This window comes from Silurus aristotelis, assembly GCF_946808225.1.
Source record: "Silurus aristotelis genome assembly, chromosome: 28".
NCBI lineage: Eukaryota > Metazoa > Chordata > Actinopteri > Siluriformes > Siluridae > Silurus > Silurus aristotelis.
This window is the reverse complement of record NC_139601.1, coordinates 5,874,483-5,901,646: the sequence shown is the minus strand read 5'-3', so window position 1 is coordinate 5,901,646 and position 27,164 is coordinate 5,874,483. Positions and strand designations below refer to the sequence as shown.

The window sequence follows — 27,164 nt, the reverse complement described above, 5'->3', positions numbered from 1 at the left end:
AACAGGTAGCAGTAATAACTACTTTTTACTTAAGTACATGTCTGAGCCAAGACTTCTTTACTTTCACTTGAGTAAAAAAGTATAATCAGTACTTCAACTTTTACCCGAGTATTTAAAAACATGAGGATCTGTACTTCTACTTAACTAAAGGATGTGTGTACTTTTGCCACCTCTGCACTCAAGTTAACACAGAGAAGTTTGGGCTCTGACATGTACTTAAGTAATAAGTAGTCATTACTACTACCTACTACTTCACATCGTACAAAATCATTTCGGGTTTTGTTACCTAATGAATGTATCCAGGCTGAACAACCACCATATAGAACACAAGCAGAAAAAAATAATGATGAAGTATCGGATGATCAGGTGTTTAGGAATATCCCTGTTCTCAGTCATGTTCATATCGCTGTCTCTCTCTGTCTCATCCACATCTCTGATGTGTGAGAGCCAGGAAATGATACACCAGTGGTAGGTTGAACAAGCCGGGCAATGATGATAAATAGGTTGATGGGCTGAAAATGGTGCGCAATTAGAAGAAAAAAATGTCGATCAGGTCACCAAATAGATAAAACTAAAGTAACAAACCTGGTTTGAAAAGGTAAGAAGTAGAAAGTACAGATATTTGTGTAAAAAAAATGCAATGATTGAAAGTAAAAAAAAGTTAAATTAAATAGTAATGTAAAGTATTGATACCAGAAAAATCTACTTGAGTACAGTAACAGTAATACTTCTCATCTCTGACTATTTACCATTGACTATAAAGTACTTTTTGTCACACAGTGCAATCCACATTTTCATCTTAAATGTGTAAAAGTACTAACACTAAAAGCTAAGTTAAGTTTGTATTGCTAATAAATTTGCTGGAAAGCTAACTGTGTTTGACGATTTTAGTGCCTTGTACATATAAATCTAACTACCATGGACACTGTGTGGCTTAAAGTATGTGGACACACGAACATCACACCCCTAAATGTTTTTTTTTTCCTGTAAATTGTTGGAAGTTAGAAGCACATAATTGGACACAATGCATTTGTTTGCTTTGTATACAATTTAAATGTCATAACATGTTCCACATGCAAAAAGCAAGCTGTATAAAGACAGGATGACCTGCATAAAGACCTGAACTCAACCCCACGGAACATCTTTGAGGTACACCCCCGGCCTCTGTATCTGACATCAGTGCCTGACCTCACTAATGCTCATGTAGCTGAATAAACAAAACTCCCCACAGTGGCGCTTGAAATTCTAGTAGAAAGCCTTCCTGGAAAATGGTGGTAATTATAAAAGGATTTTATTGTTTTTCTGGAATTTAATGTTGAAAAAAAAAAACATCAGTGAGTGTAATAGCCGGGTGTTCAAATTCTTTTGGTAAAAACAAAGTGTATGTCAGAAGTCTAACAAAGCATTAAAGGCTCTCTTTTTTATTTTAAATGTTGTCCAATTTGGATGAACACTGAACTTTTAAAGGCAGTATTTCAGCACAGGATGCTGTGTGTTATTGCTCCTGGGGCAAGCCCACGCTCTGCTCTTGGAATTCAATAGACAATTTTGTGCAACACCATGTGCTGTCAAGTGTGAGTCAAGCCATGGTCCAGCAGGCTAGTGAGATTTTTACACTTATGTGTGACTCCTGAGTCTGAGCGTTACTCATTCACGAGAATGCTCAGTCTCTGACTAGCTAGTACCACATTACTTTTTAAATTTATAACATCCTATGTAGGAGGTGACATGGTTCCTAGTCAGCTGCCAAATCCAAAATAAAGCATCTTTATTTTACAACGCCTTCATGCCTTACTGTAATAGAAATCAACCTCTGTAGGAGGTGTCTTACAAGATACCCTGAGCGGCTTACTCTTCAAGTATATTTTTTCCCTTCATGTGTAATTCATTCATTCAATCTGTCTCTGTAGTAATCTGACATATTCTTTTAATAAGATAAGAGATAATTATACAGATATTAGTTTTGTATGACTTAAAATGCTCTCAGATAAGAACCTGTTACTAAAGAAAGCATTATTTAATGTCTTAGGAAGTGAACTGATTGTTGCTGAAGGTACAATTATCAAAATTATTTGTAAAATTAAATCTTGTGCATTCGAATGTAAATACCATACCTCACTTTCTGTAAAATTGCAGAATTCCAATGATATTGTAGTTATTTATTAGCATTTTAGGTACATCAAAAGTAAAACAAAAAGAAGAAGAAGAAGAAGAAGAAGAAGAAGAAGAAGAAGAAGAAGAAGAGAGAAAAGGAAGAGATCCATATTTTAGTGGTCTTTTCAATTAGTGACAGTGGACAAACTTTTTATTTGTACACAAACTGAAAAAAAAAAAGGTAAATAGCAGCAATTTTTTTTCTATTAACAAAGAATGCACTTTGTTCTATATTTGATTCACTAATTAAAACAATCAAAATGATCAAACATAAAATATTTTTACCAGAAATTGCCAGATAAAGCAAGGTGTTTTTAGGAAAAGCCTCTCTCTGTATTGTTCTGTATTGTTTAAAGATTTATAATCACACTCTTGATGTCACCCAAATGAGGATGGGTTCACCTTTTAAATCTGGTTTCTCTCAAGGTTTCTTCCTCATAACATCTAAGGGAGTTTTTCCTTGCCACAGTCACCATGGCTGCTCATCAGGGATAAATACACACCATTCACCTTAACTTTTAAAATTCTTTAAAGCTGACTTGAGACGATGTCTGTTGTGAAAGGCACTATAGAAATAAACTTGACTTGACTTGACTCTCTAAAAGTTAAAAAGAAAGAAAGAAAGAAAGAAAGAAAGAAAGAAAGAAAGAAAGAAAGAAAGAAAGAAAGAAAGAAATTGTGTGTGTGTGTGTGTGTGTGTGTGTGTGTGTGTGTGTGTGTGTGTGTGTGTGTGTGTGTGTTTACATTCAAGTACAGAAATCCTGACCAAGATGCCAGTTCTGTTGAATTTCGACACGCAGCAACAAGTAGACCAGGGTTAGAATTCTGTATCTACCACATGAAAATAATGACTCAGCCTTCCTTGTGTCAACAGGGCAAGGCAAGGTAGCGGTGATAAAAGGTTTTGGGGAAAATGTTCTCCCAGCACAGATCAAGCCTTTAATACCAATCATTTCTATCCCACAGCTTATCTAAATATTGTCGCTGACCATGTGCTTTCCTTTATGGCAGAGAGGCCCAAAGTCTGTTCCCATGGCCAAATGTGGCTAATAGGCAGATTTAATTAATTTAATTCAATTAAACTCATTTTTATTTGTATACCGCTTTTAACAATTAACATTGTCTTAAAGCAGCTTTACACAGATAATGTGGTGATAAAAAATTTATATGTTCTTCATAAGTGTAAGTTTGTCCCTGATGAGCGAGCCAGTGGCGACTGTGGCGAGGAAAAACTCCCAGAGATGGCGTAAGGAAGAAGCCTTGAGAGGAACCAGACTCAAGAGGGAACCCATCCTCATCTGGGTTGCACTGAATGTCCATTTATTACAGATGAAGGATGTTGCAGGGTGCAGTGATGGTGATCAGATGCAAACTGTACTCCTGAGTCAGTGTAGCAGACTGTTGACATTAACTACAGTCCAAATCCATCCTCAAAGCTCCTGTTCTTACTCCGGAATTTAATGGACCCGTAATTTAATGGGTGTTGATGAGAAACATCCCCAGCTGCACAGAGTGGCCTCCAGTCGAAGAGAACACTATCAAGAGGCAGGCCAGGACGAAGTGGGCAGATCCGAGGGGGGGGAGAGGGGCAGGAACAGTAGTCCCTGGAACCGCAGGAGCAAGTTTAGAGAGAGAGAGAGAGAGAGAGAGAGAGAGAGAGAGAGAGAGAGAGAGAGAAGAGGGGTGACAGGAAGAGAAGGATATGGATTATTGTGTGCCCCTATTGTTGTATGAAAGTTAAGGACACTCTGCAGTTGGGGAATCCGGCAAAATTCGCCATGTCAGCATAACTAAAAGAGTGAGCCAGTAGGTAACACAGAAATGAGGGATCTCTGGCATAAGAGACAACCCACCACACCACCGTCGACAAAATTGAGTAAACGTGTGAGAGTGAGGGGACGACATCATACAAATGTTCCAGTTCACCGAACGCTCTATATCTATGATCCCCCCAGATCTGTTTTTTTTTACCTAAGAAAAATCTACTGATAAAAGACTTGACTAAATAAATATGTGGTCCTAGCAATTACTCGGAATGCACGGATGGATAAATTCTTAGTTATGGTTTAAGTTATACAATCTCATGACTTATCTGTATTTCTGGTGAAACTTTATCTATAAAGAAAAGCAGTGTGTTTTTGCTGCTCTTGACAAGACAAGCGAAGGCGTGCATGCTGATAAGATAAATAATCAGTGGGATGGTATGCAGGCGACATGTCGTCAACACCGGCTGCTTAAATAGGTTGACATCAAGACATCTGGATTGCAGATGTTCTGCAGTGCAAGGCAAATCAGTCCAAATGCAGCTAAAGCTCATAAGGGACAGATCTGAGTTACATAAGCCATTGTTTAAAGTGAATGGAAATGGTGCAGCGGAGAATGGCATCTTAGGATCCATGAGGCTACTGTGGAAGGGTAAAATTTAGGAACCATGAAGATGAATTTGGATGGATGGAAACTATAATACCTGTGATTTGGTGTCACCTAGATAAGAATGGGTTTCCTTTTAAGTCTGGTTCCTCTCAACGTTTCATCTTTTTATGAAGAAACTTAGAGGAACTAATTTATAAATTTTATGTATATAGTCATTATCTATTTATTTCCATCAAGCTGCTTTGGGACAATGTACATTATTAAGCGTGCTATACAAATACATGCATAAGAGAAAAGCTAAAGCTCTTTTTAACAACCATTAAATGGTGAAAGAACCTCCTATGGTTCTCATGGACAACATTATTAAACAGCACTTGAGTGAAGACTGCATTAGAGCCACAGTGAAGACCTTAAACATTCATATTAATATAATTGCTTCACTAATATGCAGGTGGAAAGTTGGAAACACAGCTAATCATCCCTGAACAGGTGGAAGCTCTCAGCATGCTTTCAGACTAATGATAAAGAAGGAAATATCAAAGCCAAGATGCACATTAAAAGAGACATTTTGGTAGGTACTACCAAGTGCATACTGGAAACCACCCCACAAGACCTGCAGTTTGGAAGATGCTCCTGCCAAGACATTTATCCATCAAAGTCGCTAAGATCAGACATTCTGAAGCAACAGCTTTTCCCTTATGCCATATTGGGTTTTGCCCTCTCCAAAGCAATAAGACTTTTCTGTCTGACAGTGACATTCCTTATCCTTGCTTTCCTGCTTCCAACACATCAACTAATTGCTCACTTGCTGCCTAATACATCCCACCCGGTGAGAGGTATAATGCCTAATCAATGTTTTCAACTTCATTCGTCACTGGTTTTCAGGTTATGGCTGATCGGCATATAAGCAATAGTGTCTTTGCTTATATGCCGATCAGCCATAACCTGAAAACCTGTATGTAAAATACTGTATCTGGACATGTGAAGGGTTTATACTGTATGTACGGGAAGAATATTAAATAGAAAATAAAGTTTTAGATTGTATGTTCAAATACATATTTCTCCCCACTTTACATGCAGTATATCTGTGCAAAACAGTGTTAGTAAAGACAACATGATTTTTTTGGGCATAGCATTGCTCTAATAAAAAGAAAACAATAATTTTCTATTTCTATTGCTTCTGCATCTATGCTCCAAATGATTTACTGTGTGCCTCAATTGAAATCAAAAATAGAATATTCACCTTTGCATTCTTTGCTGGAAAACCTTGAGGCTTGATGATTTCCCTCCCCCTGACATTTATCATGGTCCTCTAGATAGTCCATAGTATTCTGCATCTCCTTCCAGACACTTGCAAAGTCAGTAATTTAGCAGAGAGATGAGATCCCAGCCAGGATGGGGCTCCAGTCCATTGTGAGACAACATGCATACACACATTTATCCCTAGAGGAAATACCAGCATACCAGCATATTTTTGGGAAGTCAGTGAAACTTAAAGAGCTAGTGATTAAAGCTTTGCAGAGCTCTTGATTCTCATCGTTTTAAGACAACTGAAGGTCTTGCTTATTTCATTATCATTACACAAGGACCTTGTGCTTACAATGTAATATAATAATTGAATATAATAAATGTAATGATGCTGGCAAACCTACTAGCACTTATCATACCATAATGATAACGGGTCTGTAATGTTATTCTAAAGCTACAGCTAGAGAAATGTCACGGATAAAAAAAACAACAACAACAACAACAAAAGAAGGTCAGTTGAGGGGAACACTTGGGGGGGATAATCCAGATGACTATTTGGCAAATGTATAGTGCATAATAGGCTAGATTTATGCATGGCTCCAAAAAATATATAAGCTTTGTGAGGATAATGCAGGTTACTAAGTACAAATAAGTACAAACACAGTGTAAAATCTCGACAGTTTCCATTTGACTAAAATATAGTTTCCATTTGCCTACAATTTGAATTCCAGAATTTATCTTTGCTCCTGCTATATTTAGCACTAGGAAGAGCATTTCCACACCCTAGGCAACCTTTTATTCCTATTAACAGTGATATGACGAATGAGACATACAGTATAATGATGCCATAGCTCTTGTAAAACACAGCATTGCACAGGAATAAAAAAATCTTAATCTTTGTGGTTGTTAAATAAATCTAGCATTGTGTTCTTATCAGTCTAACACACAAGATGAATGCACCTGTAACATCCTCATAAGGTTTATTTAGTAATCCCCACATAATTACATGTTAAAGGCTGAGCTCAACGTTTAAATAAATGTTTGTTTGACATAAGAAATGCTGGTGTAATCAATAAAGGCTTCCTGGAACCAGTAGTGCAGTATATAAAACTCATTTTTATGAGCTCCTGACCACCTACTTGGTTGGAGCAAATCTCCTGCTACTATACTGAATAGCATTTATGTACATATTTTAAGGACAGTGTTCTTCAGTGCTTCTTTAAAGGTTCATTGGCAATACCTAAAAAGGAACTCCTACCAGTAAGGGCTTTTATACCTTGTTTTTTTTTGGAATAAACCAAGTGCATCCAGTATAGAGTAGATATTTATTGTTATTTATGGATCGCGGTCTTTTTTTTTGGTTCAAATTGTTGGAGACCTATGCGTTAAAATGTTAGTTTTTTTCATTTCTGCAGAATCATATACCTTTTAAAAAATTAATGATTACCGAGAAGCAGATGATAATCATCATCATAATCATTATCGTCACCATCACAGGACAACAATGAAAAAATATGGAGGAAAAGTGGGACCATTTTGGTCCATTTTGTGGCAAGATGTACAGTATATTACAGTCTGGATACCTAATAAATGCAAACAGGTATACATTGGGTTAATAGTGTGCAGCCTTACATTCATGCCCTTGAGTAATATGAATGCTCGACAGGTACATTATGGAAACATGTCTAGCAAGGTGTCATTTTAAAGGTACTGAAAGAAAAAAAAAAAAAAAAAAAAAAAAAAAAAAGAACCCTTCTATTCGTTATTTAGTGTGTACGAAATAAACGTCCTTTTGCCTATTTTTCAGCACCACATGCTGTTTTTCTGGCGCACTTACGTGGGGTGTAGGTATACACCTTGAGGCGATCTGATTGGTCCAGGACAGTGGAAATGGTCACATGACCGTCGCGGCCGAACAGAACGCGGCGCGCTGAAAGGAAACGCGGACGAAGGAAGCGAATCGCTGCGTTTCAGTTTTCTCTGGAAATCCGAGTCCATAGTGCAGTGCTCTCTGTGTGTGTGTGTGTGTGTGTGTGTGTGTTTGGATTAGGTCATGGAGTGGATGCACATGTGTTCCTTGTAAGGAAAACCAAACGTACTCGGAGCCTGATTGTTTATTTTTATTTTTTTTTTATTATTATTATTATTACCGGATTCCATTATGAGGAATATTATTACCGTAATTATTAACGGGATGATGGATTTTGATTTATGGACACCCTGAAAGCGCTCGGGATGAGTCAGCGGCTGGGTTTGACAGCAAGCACGTCCTGCCATGGTTACGCACACGCATTTTGGACACGCCGGATGTCGTTTGGTGTTTTCTCGCCCCGCTAAGAAGAAGTGAACCCCCCGGTAATTGTGCGTTCTGGGGAAAGAAAAAACATCTTTTGATCGGTTCAACTTTTGCCCACCGTGCTCTTGTATTCATCTGCATTTCGCTTTCAATTCACAGTTTTGCAACTTACCACGCGACGATGACCGATGAAAAGTCTTCACCTCCTCTGTACATCGGGATGGAGGTAGTGATCGCTCTCGCCTCCGTCTTGGGGAATGTGATGGTGGTTTGGGCAGTGAAGATAAACCGCTCGCTGAGGGACACCACTTTTTACTTCGTTGTCAGTTTGGCGTTGGCAGACATCGCCGTCGGGGCTCTGGTCATTCCCCTGGCGATTACAATCAGCACCGGAATGAGGACTCACTTTTACAGCTGTCTGATGGTCGCCTGCGTTATGCTCGTTCTCACACAGAGCTCCATCTTAGCTCTCCTCGCCATCGCCATTGACCGCTACCTGAGGGTCAAGATCCCGCTCAGGTAATGTCATCTAGCCTGCGTGCATGGTAATGTCTCGCACACTGTAATGTCTCGCACACTGTAATGTACCGCGCGCCATGCGCCATGTGTCCCACACACTCGGTAATGTCACACACACACTATAATATTCGCGCACACTCGGTAATGTCCTGCACACTTGGTAATGACACACACACACACACACACACACACACACACACACACACACACACACACACACACACACACTATAATATTTACGCACACTATGCAATGTCCCGCACACTCGGTAATATCACACACACACACACACACTATAATATTTACGCACACTATGCAATGTCCCGCACACTCTGTAATGTCTCACACACACACACACACACACACACACACACACAATAATATTTACGCACACTATGAATTGTCCCGCACACTTGTAATGTCCCACACACTTGGTAATGTCTCACACACACACACACACACACACACACACACTATAATATTTACGCACACTATGCAATGTCCCGCACACTCGGTAATGACACACACACACACACACACACACAATAATATTTACGCACACTATGAATTGTCCCGCACACTTGTAATGTCCCACACACTTGGTAATGTAACACGCACACTATAATATTCACGCACACTATAATATTCACGCACACTCTGTAATGTCCCGCACACTCGGTAATGTCCCGCACACTCGGTAATGTCCCGCACACTCGGTAATGTCGCACACACACTATAATATTTACGCACACTATGCAATGTCCCGCACACTTGGTAATGTCCTGCATACTTAGTAATGTCACTCACACACTATAATATTTACACACACGCTGCAATGTCCCGCACATTCGGTAATGTTCTGCATATTTGGTAATGTCCTGCATACTTAGTAATGTCACTCACACACTATAATATTCACACACACTCTGCAATGTCCCGCACACTTTGTAATGTCCCGCACACTCTCTAATGTCTTGCACACTCGGTAATGTCCCACACGTCATGTAATGTCCCGCACACTGTAATGTCCCGCACACTTGGTAATGTCCCACACGTCATGTAATGTCCCGCACACTGTGATGTCCCGCACACTTGGTAATGTCCCACACGTCATGTAATGTCCCGCACACTTGGTAATGTCTCGCACACTTGGTAATGTCCCGCACACTGTGATGTCCCGCACACTTGGTAATGTCCCACACGTCATGTAATGTCCCGCACACTGGGTAAAGTCACGCATGTTATGGGTATTTTCACACGCGCTCATTAGATATTGTCTGCATCTAATAAAACGCATACATTATATTTTTACAGCTTTTTTAGCTAGTCATGTTTTAGTCACATTTCATTAGCAGTCTTAACTTTTAAAACGGACTCTATAAATCAGCATCTGCAGTGACCTCTGCAGTGTGTCCAGGGCTGACCGATATATCCTTTGTGAACGCCTTTATCCAGACCATTACATTTTACATTCATCCAACAATCCAGCAACTGAGGGTTAAGGGATTTGCTCAAGGTCACAGCAGAAGCAGCTTGGCAGTACTGAGATGTGAACTCATGACTATCCTGTCAGTAGTCTGATGCCTGAGCTGAGTACAACTGCCCAAAAACAAGAATATTACAATAGACTACTGATACACAAGCCATTTAAAACTTGGCCAAGATGAATCATTTTAAAATGGATAGTGGGTTCAAATGTTAATGAAAAGATGTTGATGAGTCATAATGTAGCCCACAGAATGATCTTTAGAGAAGTTCTGTGCAGCCAGGGACCCCATTAGCTTAAAAAGATGTATGTCAAGTCAAGACTCAAGAGGCTTTTATTGTTATTTCTACTATACACTGTGGTACATAGTACACAGTAAAAAATAGACAACGTTCCTCCGGTACCCTGGTGCTACACTAAACAACAACATAGAGCTACAACACAACACATGCTATGTAAAGTGCATCGAGTGCAACCTAGTGCAAACAGTGCAGACGAAAAACAGTACAGACAGATAACACAAGACAAGACACAAACCCCAATATAGCGCCGACCAGTAAACCTACTGTATACCATGATTATACAGTACTGTGTGAGGAGAACTGTAAAAACTATAACTGGGAGTAAATATAAACAGACACAATGTAGTGCAGTATTGTATAATGCAGTCAAAGGTGAAGAAAAAAAAAAGCAGGTAAACAGTAATGCGGTCAAGTATAAATAATGATAATTAAATGATAGTGAAATGGATTGAGATTGAGACATTGTACAGTAAATGTAAGGTAAAATGTATTTCCTAGAAGATTATTTTATAGAATTTATTATTAGGCATAAACCCAAAACACAGTTTTCTATATTTAAATTACATTCGGTTTCCAATATATTATTTACTGAGGTTTACATTACACCCCAAAGAGGCGTGTCAGAACCCATAACAAATGCAATTTTATAATAAAACTTTTCTGACAAAAGCTTTTAAAACGATGTTTCATTGACCATGGGTCCGCTTTGAGAACCTTTTGTGGGAGGGGAAAAAAATGGTTTCAGATAATTCACTTAATATGTGTTTTATATATATTCGTCGGTGTATGTGGAAATGTGGTTGGCCAGTGTGGTCAATACTGCAATGCAATAACAAATGCAATTTTATGATGAAACTTCTCTAACAACAGCTTTTATAACGATGTTTTAATTACCATGGGTCCACTTTTAGAACCTTTTGTGGGAGGAAAAAAAATAATGGTTTCAGATAATTCACATTCTATATGTTGGGTATATATATATATATATATATATATATATATATATATATATATATATATATATATATATATATATATATATATATATATATATATATATATATATATACCTCAGTGCAGTGGAGTTTATGTACTGTATTAAGTCACGGGAGGGGTTAGATAGACCCTGCTACAAACATCCTAAAAAAAGCATGAGAAATTTTTTACAAACTAATCTAATGCAGTTATCGTTTTTTGTCATCAGTGTTTAGTGACAGTTTCCTGTTCTACACCTAAGCAGAAAATTTAACTAACCAGTTACTTGTAACTTCACTTGCTAAGTGTATAGTGCATGTGTTTCCATTGTATATGATCCAATTTGCTGGCCTTTTAAAATTTCTCTTTGGAACTGATTTGGAATTTCAGTTTATCTGCAACACCAGAATTCCTACAAATTAAGTTTTCCATTTAGCCAATAATGTGACCGCACATAAAATTGTACATATATAAGTATCAATTATTGTTTATATCAGAATGGGAAAATGTGATCTTAAAAAACACGTTAGAAAGCACAAGACATTAAACCATAAGGTGGATAAGCTACAAGAGCAAAAGCCAACATCATGTTCCCAACCTGGTAGCCGAAAACAGGCACATAAGGAACAGGACTATAAGTTTATAATTAGCTCCGGTTTACTGAAACTGAAATATACCGTATTTTCCGGACTATAACCCACTACTTTTTTCCCACGTTTTGAACCCCGCGGCTTAAACAACGAAGCGGCTAATTTATGGATTTTTCCTGGGTTTTTCCCAGTTTCACAAACTTCAAGCCAAAAAACTGAGCGACATAACATTAGACCAATGAAATTTCCGAACGGAAAACGAAAAAACGCACCTCACCTGTGTGCTGAGCTGCAGGGCATCGGGAGAAAAAACTTTTAAACTCCCCAGAGAATACAGTGGTACCTTGACCTACGAGTTTAATTCGTTCCGTGGACGAGCTCGTCTCTCAATTTGCTCGCACATCAAATCAGTTTTGCATATTGAAAATACTTAAAATAGCATTAGTCCGTTCCAAGGCTCAAAATAACACTCCGTTTTTATGTTTCATGTTATTCAATTGGAAAATACATTTCTAAATAACAAATCTTGTATAAAAACATAATAGAAAGAGTATGTAAAGATATAATAAGGTTTTATTCAGTGTATTTTCCTTGGAGATGAGACGACTTGAGCTAACGAAAACGCCGATGTGAGTGTGTGTGTGTGTGTGTGTGTGTGTGTGTGTGTGTGTGTGTGTGTGTGTGTGTGTGTGTGTGTGTGTGGAGGGGGGGGTAGAGGCAATAAGCGGAGGAGGAGGGGAAAACTCTTTTTTTTTAACTATCACTCCTGTACACTACGTATCCCTAAACTTTAAAATTTTTACTTTTTCTTCTTTGCTTATCTTAATTTTTGTCACAATCTTCGCTTTCTGGCTTCGCTTCAGCATCTAGCAGCGGCGTCTCGAGCTCGTACCTCAATTTTTTGCTTGCGTAACAAAACAAAAAAATCGACCGAGTGACCGCTCGTACCTCGGAAAACTTGTACATTAATGCACTCGTAGGTCAAGTTACCACTGTAGTTGTGAAAGAAAGGAGGAAGACCGTGAACAATGACTTACTTGGTAGGTTTCTGTTTAGATACAAGCCGTTGTAACGCGTTGAGTCTGGGTGAAGGGAGAGCTCGCTAACTCCAGTTACAACAGAAATCATATAAGCACAGACAGGTTTCCAAAACTCGTGCTTTTTTATTTTTTTTGGCAACAGCGTTATGGGTTATAGAAATAAGCCTCAGAATATAATAAGGACATAATCCTCAGTCTCACACGCACACACACGCAGTAATACCGGAAGAATGCAGTGCATGCTATTCCCAAAATACCGCTATGCTCCTAATAGAAGCGCAACATATTTCACCCGTTACACCGTGTGTAACGTGTCTTTTGTTAAAGCCTGTGTAAAGTACATTAGTGTAGACACCTGCGGCTTATAGACAGGTGCAGCTTATTTATGTTCAAATTCAGTGGGTGCGGCTTATATAAGGGTGCACTTTATAGTCCGGAAATTACGGTGTGTGTGTGTGTGTGCGTGTGTGTATATATATATATATATATATATATATATATATATATATATATATATATATATATATATATATATATATATACACTATAATTTTTACATATATTCAAATATTAATTAGAAGCATAGCACTTGTCTGAACATGGCCTGTTTCTAGGGAATGCATAGAACAAGTTTTAAAAATTAAAATCAAATTGATTTTCAGAGAAGTATGCAGCTCTGGGTATTGGTAAACTTTCAAGGTCTTAGTACATGAATACATCCTTTTACATCTTTTGTACAAAAAAATTTAGACCATAAAAATTAGCAACTTAAAAAATAGCATAAAATCTCCCACTTTATCATGATCATGGACCCCAGGAACACTGGTGGTGATCATGATTCCAGGAAAAAAAACTATAATGATTCCATGAAAAATGGTGATTATCATGATTCCAGAAACACTGATGATTATCATGATTCCAGAAAAAAATAGTAATTATTATGATTTTAGGCACAATGGTGGTGATGGAAATGTGCAGTTATTATTTAGTTGACCTAAAATCTCAGAGCGGGTAATGTGATGTGGTTAAATGATTCAGTGGTATGCGAGTATTTAACTTTATACTTCTTCCAAAATGAACATTTCAAAACCCAGTTTTCCAAAAAGTGTCAAATTTTGAAATGTCATCTTTATTTTATTATGATTTTGAGAAATCCAGTCCTCACTCTCTGTAAGGCGTTTTGACATAACCCAGTTTAATCATATGACAGCTTCTGGATCTCTCCGTCTTATGACAGCTACCAGCTGGAGATGGGGACGACAAACACGTTCTTCTTGCCATCCGGGTGCAGATTTTTAAACTGCTACACATGCTGTGTCACAGGGCAGCGTTACACACTCTTTCACGCAAACGTTCTTTCATGACCAATTTTGTTCTGTCGGCTGGTGGGCATCGGTTTGCTGTAGCACATGCATCTGCACTAAACGATAGGGTGAACACTTATTTTGCGACACACATTTTGAAACCTTTTCTTTTGTTTTTAAACACTGAAATAATAATACAGCAATTTAATACTACATTTACAAATGGAAAGATTTCTGATTTTCTATTTTTTATTCTCTGTGTTGTTCTTTAGCTACAAGCGAGTGGTGACACCAAAAAGAGCTGGAACAGCGGTATTAGTGTGCTGGCTGGTGGCCCTCATCGTAGGCTTAACTCCCATATTTGGCTGGAACAACCTGCAGAAACTCAACCAAACCAACAGCTCTGAGGGCCCCAACCCCGTCATCATCTGTAAATTCGAGAAAGTCATCAGCATGCAGTACATGGTGTACTTCAACTTTTTCGGCTGTGTGCTGCCCCCGCTCGTCCTCATGCTTGTCATATACTTTGAGATTTTCTACATGATCCACAAGCAGCTCAATAAGAGGATCAATAAGTCGGCCAGCCAAACTGATCCCAGCCGTTATTATGGAAAAGAACTCAAACTGGCTAAATCTCTCGCTCTGGTGCTTTTTCTCTTTGCCATAAGCTGGCTACCCCTGCACATCCTGAACTGCATTACTCTGTTTAGCCCCAGTCCTAAAACTAATCTTATTATCTATGTAGCTATCTTGCTTAGTCACGGCAACTCAGCCGTCAACCCGGTCATATATGCCTTTCGTATCAGGAAATTCCGCATTGCCTTCGTCAAGATCTGGGAACATTATGTCTGCTGCAAGAAAGTGAACCAACTGGCCAGTAAAGCCACCCGACGTAGGGGAAGTCTGGAGAAGAGAATGCGGCGTCATAACGACCTTTGATTTAGCTAGAACAGCAAACGTAGCATTAACATTTAACATCCAGGTCCGAGATCCTGTGATGCCTTGACTCGTATTTCCTCTTGTGAGGACATTCAGAAGATGCAGCATTCTGTCTCACAGAAATATTCAAACCGCCACGTGAGATCTTCAGAGGTCCATTAAATATGAAAACTGCTTGTGTTAGTGGAAAATCAACATGCTGTATAGCACCAAGCTTTTGTGGATCGTGTTTGTGATTTCCCGTTTTTCTTAAATGAGATTCGCAAGCTTTATAGCATCAAATCTAAAGTGCTTATAGCCACATCAGGCCTTGCGCAGACCAGGCAACGGCCATGTGTCGAAACGAACGATACTGTAACATTTATAGTGAAGGGGAATGAATGTATTAAGGATTTTGTTTTCTTAAGAAAGGGCAAATTTTAATCGACAACATGCTTAAGTCTGAACTCCTCTGCTGTCGAGAATTAGACCTCCGTAATGTTTTTTTTTTTTTTTTACCATTTTTTTTGTTTTTACAAGTTTAACTCATCTCAGTCGCATTACAGCTGTTCGACGTAACCAACAGAAGATGAATCTGAGCTGCTGAAAGCACGATCATCTCCTCGAGGCATGCGTAAGCTCAACGTGCTTAAGTGCAGACCATTCACAGAATGTTTGATACCTGTATTGCTTTGAGCAGGAGAACATCACTGTGACATAACAAACAAGACGTAACGGCAAATTATTCCGGTTCAAAACATACTAATAAAGTCCTAATAGTGTTTTTATAGTACTGATGATATTTTCAGCCACCGATTCTTTCAGAGTTGCTCCCTGAGAAGCAAAGATAAAGCAACCACATACTCACCACATATAATAAAAATACCTCCATTATATATGAATGTCATGACCATCTGCACACACACGTCATGGTGTTTATCGTAAAATGCAGCATTATTGAAAAAGCCACAGCTATTTTAAGAGAGCTGATCAGAAGTGAGACTCTGACATCAACTATCTGAATATAAATTAATGCAATGTTGCTTTCCTATTTTGGTTCTGCATTCTCTTTAGGATTAGGTTGTGTAGGTAGAAAAATCTGGTAAGTCTTCACCTCTGCAGGTGTGTAGAATAATTCCTTTATTTAAATTTTGCTGTTTTTTCTTTTTAATGGGAGGCAGGTCTTTTTTTTATGATATGCAGTTCTGCCCAAATAACACTACACCTGGTGACTTCAATGCATTCTTAAAATTAAATCATATAAAAATGATTTATGGATGTTCCATATAATCATTCATCATTTATAGGATGTTTTTATGCAATATATCTCTTCTGAAAAATGCAGCCTGGTGCAAGTGAGAGTGGTGACAGGCCCAAATGCAAAAATGATATCAGGCATAGCAGAGCTTGAATACAAATCAAAGCAAGGCAGTAGGGTATTTATGCAATCCATAACTAGGTCGAATTTACAAATAGATACTAAATGGTAATATCGAATTTCTATAAATTGTTTCTACATGAGTAAATTTGCTACTGAATCTAGAATTAAATTTTCTCCTCACCACTAATACATGATACCCAGTCCCACAAGCACCACAGCATTGCCTGCAAAATACAATATGCACCTTATTCTGTTGTGGTGAATGTGAAATAATGATTATTTAGTGAAGTGCTGCCCCCTTCCGGCAGGGATAAAATCGCCAGTGATAATGAAGCTTATTGTTTATCTTTATTTGGATATCTTGTTCAGCGCTTTGACAAAGAAACCTCTTGCAGTTGATGAATGTAAATTGATAAAAATGATCATTAAGGAGGCTGACAATATAAATCAGACATACACTGTTTTTTATTATACAAATTTCAACAATTTCTCGTTCGATGATAATCTGTTAGAAATGCACCAATAGGAACATTAGTAGTTCTTTAAAAAATAAAAATAAAAAAAAGTAAATTTTTTGTTGTTGAAATAATTCTACTAGTTGTTAACAAAAACAATACAGTCACCCAGACCATGATTCAAGTTTGTGAAACAAGTGCAGATTGTGCTAAAGTGAAAGTAAAATGAAAGTCAGGAAGTCCAATGGCCATTATTGTAATGTCTGTAGTTTGGTAGCTGAATTAAAAAAAGGCATAATTGCATCCATGTATCATACATTATTTAGGGGTGTTTTTTCATACTTTGTTTGTTTAGTGGTAGCCATTTGGAAATCTTGGTATCTTTACTGTTTTTATCTTGTATTTCACAGACAAAATTCCTAAGAAAGAAGTGACATCACATTCTTCTCACTGGTTTTATAATTGCCCCTGAAAAAAAGAAAAGGAAATGTTTAGTGGGTTTTTTTATATTTTCAGCCCTAAATACAGGTACTAAAAACAAATTAATTACAGTGCAGTGTAGTACTAAAAACATTTTATGGTCACATGCAATTCTGTTTGCTAATATTCAGCACATTGATAAACCGCATGTGTTTTCTTTTGAAGATGCAAAGCGAGTTTTACACCATCAAAGATATGAGGAAGTGCCTGTGCTTGAGAAATGACTCATTTTGTTCCCATGCGTCAACTTCAGCATGCGTCCAATCAGCAATTACATTTTATGAATTTTGGTTTCTTTTTTATAATACACAATGTTCAAGATATATTGCCAGGAAAAAGCAAGCATTCAGGTTTGGTACCCGGATTATAGCGAGACTGTGAGCCACATTATTTAAGACCATCGGCATTAGTAATCAGGAGAAGGATGATGGCTGAAAATTGGATCTATATACAGGGTTTCTACATGTTTTAACCAAGTTCAATTTAAGATTAATTTTATTTGGACTAACAAAAAAAAAAAAAACAAGGAAACAAACAAACAAAAAACATTCTAAACTTTTAAAGTCTCTGTGGAAACCCTGTATATACAGTGGGTACGGAAAGTATTCAGACCCCCTTAAATTTTTCACTTTTTGTTATATTGCAGCCATTTGCTAAAATCATTTAAGTTCATTTCTTTTCCTCATGAATGTACACACAGCTCCCCATACTGACAGAAAAACACAGAATTGTTGACCTTTTTGCAGATTTATTAAAAAAGAAAAACTGAAATATCACATGGTCCTAAGTATTCAGACCCTTTGCTGTGACACTCATATATTTAACTCAGGTGCTCTCCATTTCTTCTGATCATCCTTGAGATGGTTCTACACCTTAATTTGAGTCCAGAAATTTTTGATTATACTGATTGGACTTGATTAGGAAAGCCACACACCTGTTTATATAAGACCTTACAGATCACAATGCATGTCAGAGCAAATGAGAATCATTAAGGTCAAAGGAACTGCCTGAAGAGCTCAGAGACAGAATTGTGGCAAGGCACAGATCTGGCCATGGTTACAAAAAGATTTCTGCAGCACTAAAGGTTCCTAAGAGCACAGTGGCCTCCGTAATCCTTAAATGGAAGACGTTTGGGACGACCAGAACCCTTCCTAGAGCTGGCCGTCCGGCCAAACTGAGCTATCGGGGGAGAAGAGCCTTGGTGAGAGAGGTAAAGAAGAACCCAAAGATCACTGTGGCTGAGCTCCAGAGATGCAGTCAGGAGATGGGAGAAAGTTTTAGAAAGTCAACCATCACTGCAGCCCTTCACCAGTGGGGCTTTATAGCAGAGTGTCCCGACGGAAGCCTCTCCTCAGTGCAGGACACATGAAAACCCGCATGGAGTTCTCCAAGATGGTGAGAAATAAGATTCTCTGGTCTGATGAGACCAAGATAGAACTTTTTGGCCTTAATTCTAAGCGGTATGTGTGGAGAAAACCAGGCACTGCTCATCCCTTGTCCAATACAGTCTCAACAGTGAAGCATGGTGGTGGCAGCATCATGCTGTGTGGGTGTTTTTCAGCTTCAGGGACAGGACGACTGGTTGCAATCAAGGGAAAGATGAATGCGGCCAAGGACAGGGATATCCTGGACGAAAACCTTCTACAGAGTGCTTTGGACCTCAGACTGGGCCGAAGGTTTACCTTCCAACAAGACAATGACCCTAAGCACACAGCTAAAATAACGAAGGAGTGAATTCACAACAACTCCTTGACTGTTCTTAAATGGCCCAGCCAGAGCCCTGACTTAAACCCAATTGAGCATCTCTGGAGAGACCTAAAAATAGCTGTCCACCAACGTTTACCGTCCAACCCGACAGAACTGGAGAGGATCTGCAAGGAGGAATGGCAGAGGATCCCCAAATCCAGGTGTGAAAGACGCATCTGGTGTGAAAGACGCAGGTGCATCTTTCCCAAAAAGACTCCTGGCTGTATTAGATCAAAAGGGGGCTTCTACTAAATACTGAGCAAAGGGTCTGAATACTTAGGACCATGTGATATTTCAGTTTTTCTTTTTTAATAAATCTGCAACAGTGTCAACAATTCTGTGTTTTTCTGTCAGTATGGGGTGCTGTGTGTACATTCATGAGGAAAAGAAATGAACTTAAATGATTTTAGCAAATGGCTGCAAAATAAAAAAGAGTGAAAAATTTAAGGGGGTCTGAATACTTTCCGTACCCACTGTAGTAAAAACTCAGTCAACTTCACTTTCAATGAACAGTTTCAATATCTAGCACAACCTCGGAGATCAGCTAGTATGAAAAGTCAAATGAGTAGAATTAGCAGACTTAGCTTCTCAATTTAAACAAACTTTTATTTCTTTAGTAAGAGCAAGTTGTTAAGTCAAAACTTACCCATCCTCCCTGCTGCATGATCCAACCGCCCAGCCGATTGTTGAGAATGTTAAATATGGCACCGCGTACATTTGAAGTGAGGTCTGGGCAGTTATTCTTTATGTATAGTGATAGTGCCATTGTAGCTTTCAGTAGACACTTCTCACGGGTAACTTCAGGTCCTTCAGCCACCCATGAATTACACAGGACGTCCACGCTGTCCGTGAACACCGCTGCCTGAAAAATGAAAAACAGGCTAATGGGTTTACATGCTTTACCTATACAAGGTGGTGATATGGTGTGTTATTTTAAGAACAAACCCTGGACAGGGCAATTATTACTCCAAAAATGGCAATTTTGCAGAGACAATTTTTCAATTAATGTCAAAGTATGCAATAGAAGTCACAGACTTTTGTACAGACTTAATAATCATTTTCACATGTGATGTTTTAATGTGTATATACACAGATTATTTACGCTCTCTTCTTCATTGGTGTCCAATTGTACCTGCACATGGACTGTTTTGATTTCAGTCTATTGGGACCCACATATTATTCTACCTGTTTAATCTCGGATTTCAGGTGTGCCTTAAGCATTGGGTGGAATGAAAATTTACACCAACACCTGACCTTTCTGGATAAGTCTGAGCAACCGTGTAGTACATCATACCATCAATAAATTAATATGGCATGATGATGGAGAGTCATCACATCTCATTTGGCATATACGTTAATCATTGATTTTCTTTCAATCCTCAATTCATTTAGTTTCTACCCTCCCTTGCATTGTTGTAGGGAGAAACCAAAAAGCAAGGCAGGGCAGCAAGGACTGTAAACAAGGAAACAATTTAAGAAATAAAAAGCACGTGACCTATGATAAACAATGATGTCACTGCACTGGATAAGGGTTAGCTTAGTGGTTGAAGCGTTGGACTTCTGATCAGGTCATGAGTTCCTCTTCTGGGTCCTTGAGCAAGGCTCTTAACCCATAACTGCTCGGTTGTATGAATAAATGAAAAGTCGTTTTGGAGAAGGGCGTCTGCCAATGCCTTAAATGTAAATTAACTGGTTTTGTTTCCTGCTATGGAAAATCCACCCTAAATTACTTGCATATAAACATTTATTTAGATAACAATGTATTCTTTAGTAGCATTCAAGATTTACTTTGGAATGAAATCTGTATGTTGACCTTGGTGGCTTAAACGCCTTTCACTAATATTACCTATATTATTCTCAATTAGAGCTTGAACGATTGATCGTCCAGCCGGTTAATCGGGCCGATGTCTGGAATTTTTTTTTATGAAATCGCCATTATGTGCTGCAAATTATGCCGACTATGAGGCAGACGCATCTGACACACCGAACCTTGTGTGTACGTTCTGCACTAGCGTGAGAGAATAAAACTCTCACATCAGTAGTTAGTCTGTATTCGGCATTCGACCAGGGAAACCGGAAGAGTTACAACTATAAATATCAGAAGCATGCAGCATTTTCAGCTGCCAAAGGATTTTAATACCAAAGGATTCATGTTTTGTTTTGTTTTTCTCTCAATCATATTTGCTAAATTAAAAAGACAAAAGCAAGAATGAGAACAAGCGTGTTCCATTTTCTTGGGTGTGCACCACCCGACGAGGACCAGTTTTCTTTAGAGTCTGGTTCCTCTCAAGGTTCCTTGAACCCATCTCGGGGGGCTTTTCCTTGCCGCCATTGCCACCGGCTTGCTCATAAAGAACACACTTGCATATAAATTCATATTTTGAACACTGATCACTGTAAAGCTTCGGCACAATGTCTGTTGTTCGATAAAACTGAACAGAATCGAATAGATTCCCCCAGACATTCTCAGCTTCTTGTGCAATGTATAACGCATCTAAAAACTATAATGTATATGTAAATATGTAATATAATTATATCAACTATAAAGAATGGACGTTCGGTGCCACCCAAAAAAAAAAGAACGGGTTCACTTTTAAATCTGGTTCCTCTGAAAGTTCCTTGGAACCCTCCCACTTTGCATTCTCGCCCCCCGCTTGCTCAAAAGGGATACTCTTATACGCATTAAGATATAAATTCATATTTTATAACCTATTTGTCTCTAAATCTTTGGCACAACAATAAAACTGAACTGAATGGAATAGGTCTCTAACAGTGTGAGCTGTAAATATGGTGTAGTGTATAAAGCATCTAAGATATAGTAACTTCTAGCTTTGAAACATCACACAAAGCTTTGGTCTAGGTTAAAGATAATAATTATGAAATGAGTTTTTGCAACAAATGTGAAAAAGTCTGGCAGAGAACTAGGACATGATTTGAAGGTAGTGTAGTCCTGTGGTATTATGGAAAGCTAATTCTATAGCAGAAAGTGTGGTGGATTGTGTAAATGTGGTTGGAGGTTTTGGGGGGTCTCACACACCTGGTCAGTGGCGGAAGCTTTTTGGATGTTACGCATGAGGGGCTGAATGACCGTCTCATCGTAGTGGTCTCCTAATTGCTTCAACTTGTTGGCTATCTTCACCGGGTCGAACTCGTCTGGTGTTAAAAGAGGGAGAAAAAAAAAACCACAGGCAAGTTTTCAAACTTTCATTTTGGTTTTGTGGAAATGAACTCGAAAGAATAAGAAACTAAACACCAGCCTTCTTCTCATAACCGGAAATACAACCCGAACTCAGAAAGGGGAGCTAGCTAACAGATTTAGCATTGAAAATTTAGCAAAAAATATCTCTAGGGTTAAAGACCTTTATATTCTCATAAAATCCTCACTTTTCTCAAAGGGACATTTATTACAGGTCAATTTGGTGCTTTAAAATCATTAGACGAGTTTTATTGTGATAAGTATAAAAAACAAGATTTTGATTTCGATAAGAGCCAATATTTATAGGTTTTAGCTCACAGGCCTATTATACACTTTAACACGACCTAATTATATTATATACACACATTTCTACAGTCATTTCAGGAATATTTTATTATTATTATAAATATTTTCATCCAGTGTTTCTCATTTATTCGGTATTATACATCATTCTATTGATTATACAACAAAACTAGACCTATACATTTAATAATATATATACACACACCTTTATATTCATTTCAGGAATATTAAAAACAAAGTGGTAGTTTTTAATATTTTTGTCCTTTTTCATTTTTTGGACCATTTATTCAGATATGAGGTTATACACCTTAACGAGTATTTCTTACACGTATGTTTCATTCCACGTCTAAGGAGACAAATATCTATGTTTTGTCACATTCTTGATTTGGTTTAATCTTATTTCCTTTTCTATTTTTGTGAAATACTATTAATTCTTAGTTGCTTTGCTGTTTAAAGGTAAGACACTGACAGGTCACCTTTCTTAGGTGCATTTTACACATATACTGCCCACCTATATACAGTAGTGTGTATATGTATGTATGTGTGTGTGTGTATATAAACACTATATAGTACTTACTTCCTGCGTCCGTCTCCAGGTATGGCTCATCGAAAAAACAGCACAGGATGTCCTGGGTTTGTTGTGTAAAGTCCATGGAGAAATACTGAAAATAAAGAACCTAAAATACTAAACGAGCTTCCACCTTCTTTCAACCACAAACGCCCGAGAGTGAGGACTCTTATTCTTGGCATACGAAGTTATTTGGCAGGATTTTGTTCTGCCGAATAATCCCGATGCGATATTTGCATTCGTGCTCGGGATCTAAAAGCAAAGTACTTTCTTTGGGTTCAGTTTCTTCTTTTACCTATCAGTAGAAAGGCTCGGTAGATCTTGCGTCATTAGTTTCCGCCCTTACCGTGTTGCTAGGCCGAAGTTCACGCTATCCATATTTGCCACTTCACCGACAGATGGTGCTGTTGGATCAGGAATGGCTCTGCGCTAGCGTACGCCACACCCTAATGTTTAAACTACAAAAATAGGCAGACAAAGTGCAACCGTGTAAGAACTCATATTAGCCACAGGAAAGGAGCTCCACTAACCCTCTCATTGTTATCATCTCAAGGAAAGAGCTACACCACACTCTTAATGTCATCTCAAGAAAAGAGCTCACCTCCTCACATCCCCATCTAAGGAAGGAGCGCCACCACCGCCACATCCTCATTTCAAGGAAGAAGCTCCAACACCCGCACAATGCCATCATCCAAAGGAAGAAACTCCACCACCCTCTCAATGCAATTTCTAGGAAGGAGCTCCATTCTCCTCACATCCCCATCTCAGGATTGGAGCCCCACCACCCTTACATCCCCATCTCAATAAAGGAACCTCACCACCCTTACATTTCCATCTCAAGAAAGGAGCTCCATTACCCTCTCAGTGCCATCTCAAGGCCGGGAGAGGTGGGGGTGGAAAAGAACAAATGGTTTCATCATGACGAATCTTCAAAGTTAAAAATATTAACGTATGAAAGTATTTAAAAAACAAATTAGGCCTTCTGGTGGCTATTGAGTTGCCAGGTCACACTTTAAGGATCAAGGATCCACAGGTTGATTCAGGGTTCAGGTCTGTGTGATGAGTTTGTGCACATGCTCTTCATGTCTGCATACACGTTTTCCAGTTTCCTCCTGAAAACATTCCAGTAATTTAATTGGAAAGTCTACGTTGCCCATTGTTTCCAATAACATGCTCTTGGTTTATTAGCGCAGTAGTTGGCATGGGTATTGATTTCAGGGTGAGTACCAAAATTGATTTTATAAAGATGATGGTCGCTCCTAAACCCGGGTTTAGAAGCTACTGATTCTGTCCACTTGTGCAGATAAATAGTGGAAGATATTCTGCTGTTCATTTTTGTTGGATTAATGTCCTGTCCTTCTGCCTTACTTTCCAGTATTTATGGGACCAGAAAAAGTGGTTGCTGAAAATTAATAAAAAATGTATTAAATGAGTCCATGGCACACTCAGTTTAATTACAGATAGAAAGGTGTGTCTGTAATTGAGTGAGAGAAGGGGGGTGGGGGGAAAAGGTAGTAAATATAACTTAGACATCCATCATCCCAATTGTGCATCAGTCGGTGGACTGTATCGAAGGTGTGTTATAGATATGTATAACAAGGAGCAGTGCATTATGGTGAAGTGTATTACAGGTAGGGCAGTTTTTCCAGGTTGTTAAAACTACTTTTCTGTCAGCAATTATGAAAATGAATAGTAACTGCAATAGTGCATTGTACAGAGGTGTCAGGACAAGTGTCCTTTTGCCATGATTATTAAATGTAAGTTTAGTATTTTAGAGATATTTTGCTGTTCCCATCAGACAGTTTATTTTATGTTTTCTCTCACACCAACTAGAGCAGTTTACAATATCATGCAATGATGGAAGTTTCTTTTAGATAAACTGACAATCTCAGGAGTGCAAAAACTTGTCGCACCAACGACCTCGGCCCAAATTCAACGATTATTACGTTTCTAATGCCTGGCTAAGCATCAACACACAGGAGACAGCTCAAGAGCAGACCAATAAGACCCTTTCGAACCTTTATTAAGTTGGCCAAACACTGCCATTTCTACTTGTGCATTATTTATGCTTCCCACCACTTGAGAAAACACGGTCGCACAAAAAGACCCCCTATTTCTTCCTCCCGTTATTCCAGTATTCCTTACATGTCTGCAAAGCTCGGAGGAGTTATTCTCGCATTACCTGTCCTGACGTGCATCTAGCTCATTTCCCCGATATTAAAGTTATCAATAACGAGGGCGAAAGAAGCGTAAACAGCTGAGCCGCGGCGCATAATTCCCGAGCAGAGAGGAACAAACGAGATCCGTTTGCATACGTAATATAAATCATTTCTACAAACAATGACAGCACACATCTGTCAGAGCGGAGCTACATTTCTGAAGAGGTAACGTTATGTACGGGATAAACTCATAAAGGCGTGCTGTTAGAAAAAGATAAAAAAAAAAAAATCAATGACAGAACGGTTACAATTATCCAATCCGGAAGATTGTTTTCCAATAACAGAATGCCCCAAAGGATCGTACTCTTCTTATACTACAATCTTCTGCCAGCAGTAACAAAAATTAGTTGTTTTTACAATATAACATGCTTTTTTAATAGGTTGTTGGTTACATTCACAATATAAGTTTTCCTTGCATTGTAGCATAATAAAAACAAAAGAAGTTGTTCATGTTACAACCTCGGATGAAAATTCCTCTGTCCTGAAGACTCTTTCTCATGGTAGAAAATGAACTGAATGTTACAAAGTGCCGACACTGGAGACTCCTTCCATAAGTATTATATACATCATTCCAGACAAATTGCTGCTTCACGTCGATGAATATTTGTTTTAGTCTTAAGTTATGTAGCACATCTGCCATTCATGTTCCTTCTGTCACTACAGAAACATCAATGTATAGAATGGGCATGTTAATATATATTTTTTGTCTAATTCTTTATATGTATTATAAAAATATATATTCTATAATATATACAGCCGTACTACTGTTTTGCATAGAAATCCCCATCAGTCTTGGAAATCATTGTTCTCCAGTTCTTTGTTCTTTTAATGGCAAACTGCAGGCACAATTGGGTCACAGAAATACACACGTCAACTTTATTTACTGCTCCATTGGCCTTGTTCCGTTTGTGTACCTCGACACTGGGGGTACAGAAGCTTCACGCAAACCACGCTGGCCTTATAAGTTCTTTTCCAATTCCTTTCCAAGCCCATGATAGCTGTCCAAGTCTTCCCTGTGGCCCACTCTACTGAGCAGCGAAGTGTCTTGTTAAACGAGAAATACAAAAAACAGCAAAAGGGAAAATCTGAGACAGAGAGACACTCAATGAGCGAGAGCAGAGCCCTTTCTGTGATATCACTCACAAATAACACACGTATGAGTGTGTGTGTGTGTGTGAGTATTCGCACCGTCCAATCTTTCTCTGAAATCCTTGTCCTTGACAGCTAGGATATAATTACAATCACAAACAATCATTCATAAGAGGTTATGTGATTAATCAGTGTTTTTTCAAGAGTGAGACACACTCACACACACACACACACACACACACACAGGCAGGGCTTAATTTCTCATTTGCCCCATACAGACCTTGGCACTGAATATTTCTCCCTTAACAGTGCAATGCCCTTTTCGAATGCTAAGCAGCGTGAATCACATCGAGCTGGAGCGCCGTGTAACTGGATATGGGGTATCGAATGTATTTTGACATTCTGGATATGATGAGGTCCCCCAGGAGCTTTTAGAAATTTTGTGTTCAGTCATGAGACTTATTAATGCTAATGATTGTGCAAATTAAAATATGATGCCTGTTTGCTTTCGGTTATTTGGCA

General features: G+C 38.5%; 2 protein-coding genes across 3 annotated transcripts; one reads left to right on the top strand and one right to left on the bottom strand.

Moving 5' to 3' along the window:
* Positions 1 to 8,252: 8,252 nt before the first annotated feature.
* On the top strand, positions 8,253 to 15,998 carry LOC310721983 (adenosine receptor A1-like; the record flags this gene model as incomplete). Its single annotated transcript, XM_083534266.1, has 2 exons — positions 8,253 to 8,590; positions 14,560 to 15,998. 2 exons carry the CDS (start codon positions 8,253 to 8,255, stop codon positions 15,224 to 15,226), a joined length of 1,005 nt encoding a protein of 334 aa, XP_083390392.1. The 3' UTR covers positions 15,227 to 15,998.
* Positions 15,999 to 16,380: 382 nt separating this feature from the next.
* Positions 16,381 to 23,706, bottom strand: LOC310722022 (bcl-2-like protein 15). 2 transcript variants are annotated; one of them, XM_083534326.1, is made up of 4 exons: positions 23,350 to 23,706; positions 22,305 to 22,423; positions 19,914 to 20,129; positions 16,381 to 17,509 (listed from the first exon to the last, which is right to left on the bottom strand). In XM_083534326.1, exons 1-4 carry the CDS (start codon positions 23,417 to 23,419, stop codon positions 17,498 to 17,500), a joined length of 417 nt encoding a protein of 138 aa, XP_083390452.1. In that variant the 5' UTR covers positions 23,420 to 23,706; the 3' UTR covers positions 16,381 to 17,497. The 2 variants fall into 2 exon arrangements, with proteins under 2 accessions (XP_083390452.1, XP_083390451.1); XM_083534325.1 differs by having other exon boundaries at positions 22,305 to 22,420; positions 23,344 to 23,702.
* Between the last annotated feature and the right edge of the window lie 3,458 nt (positions 23,707 to 27,164).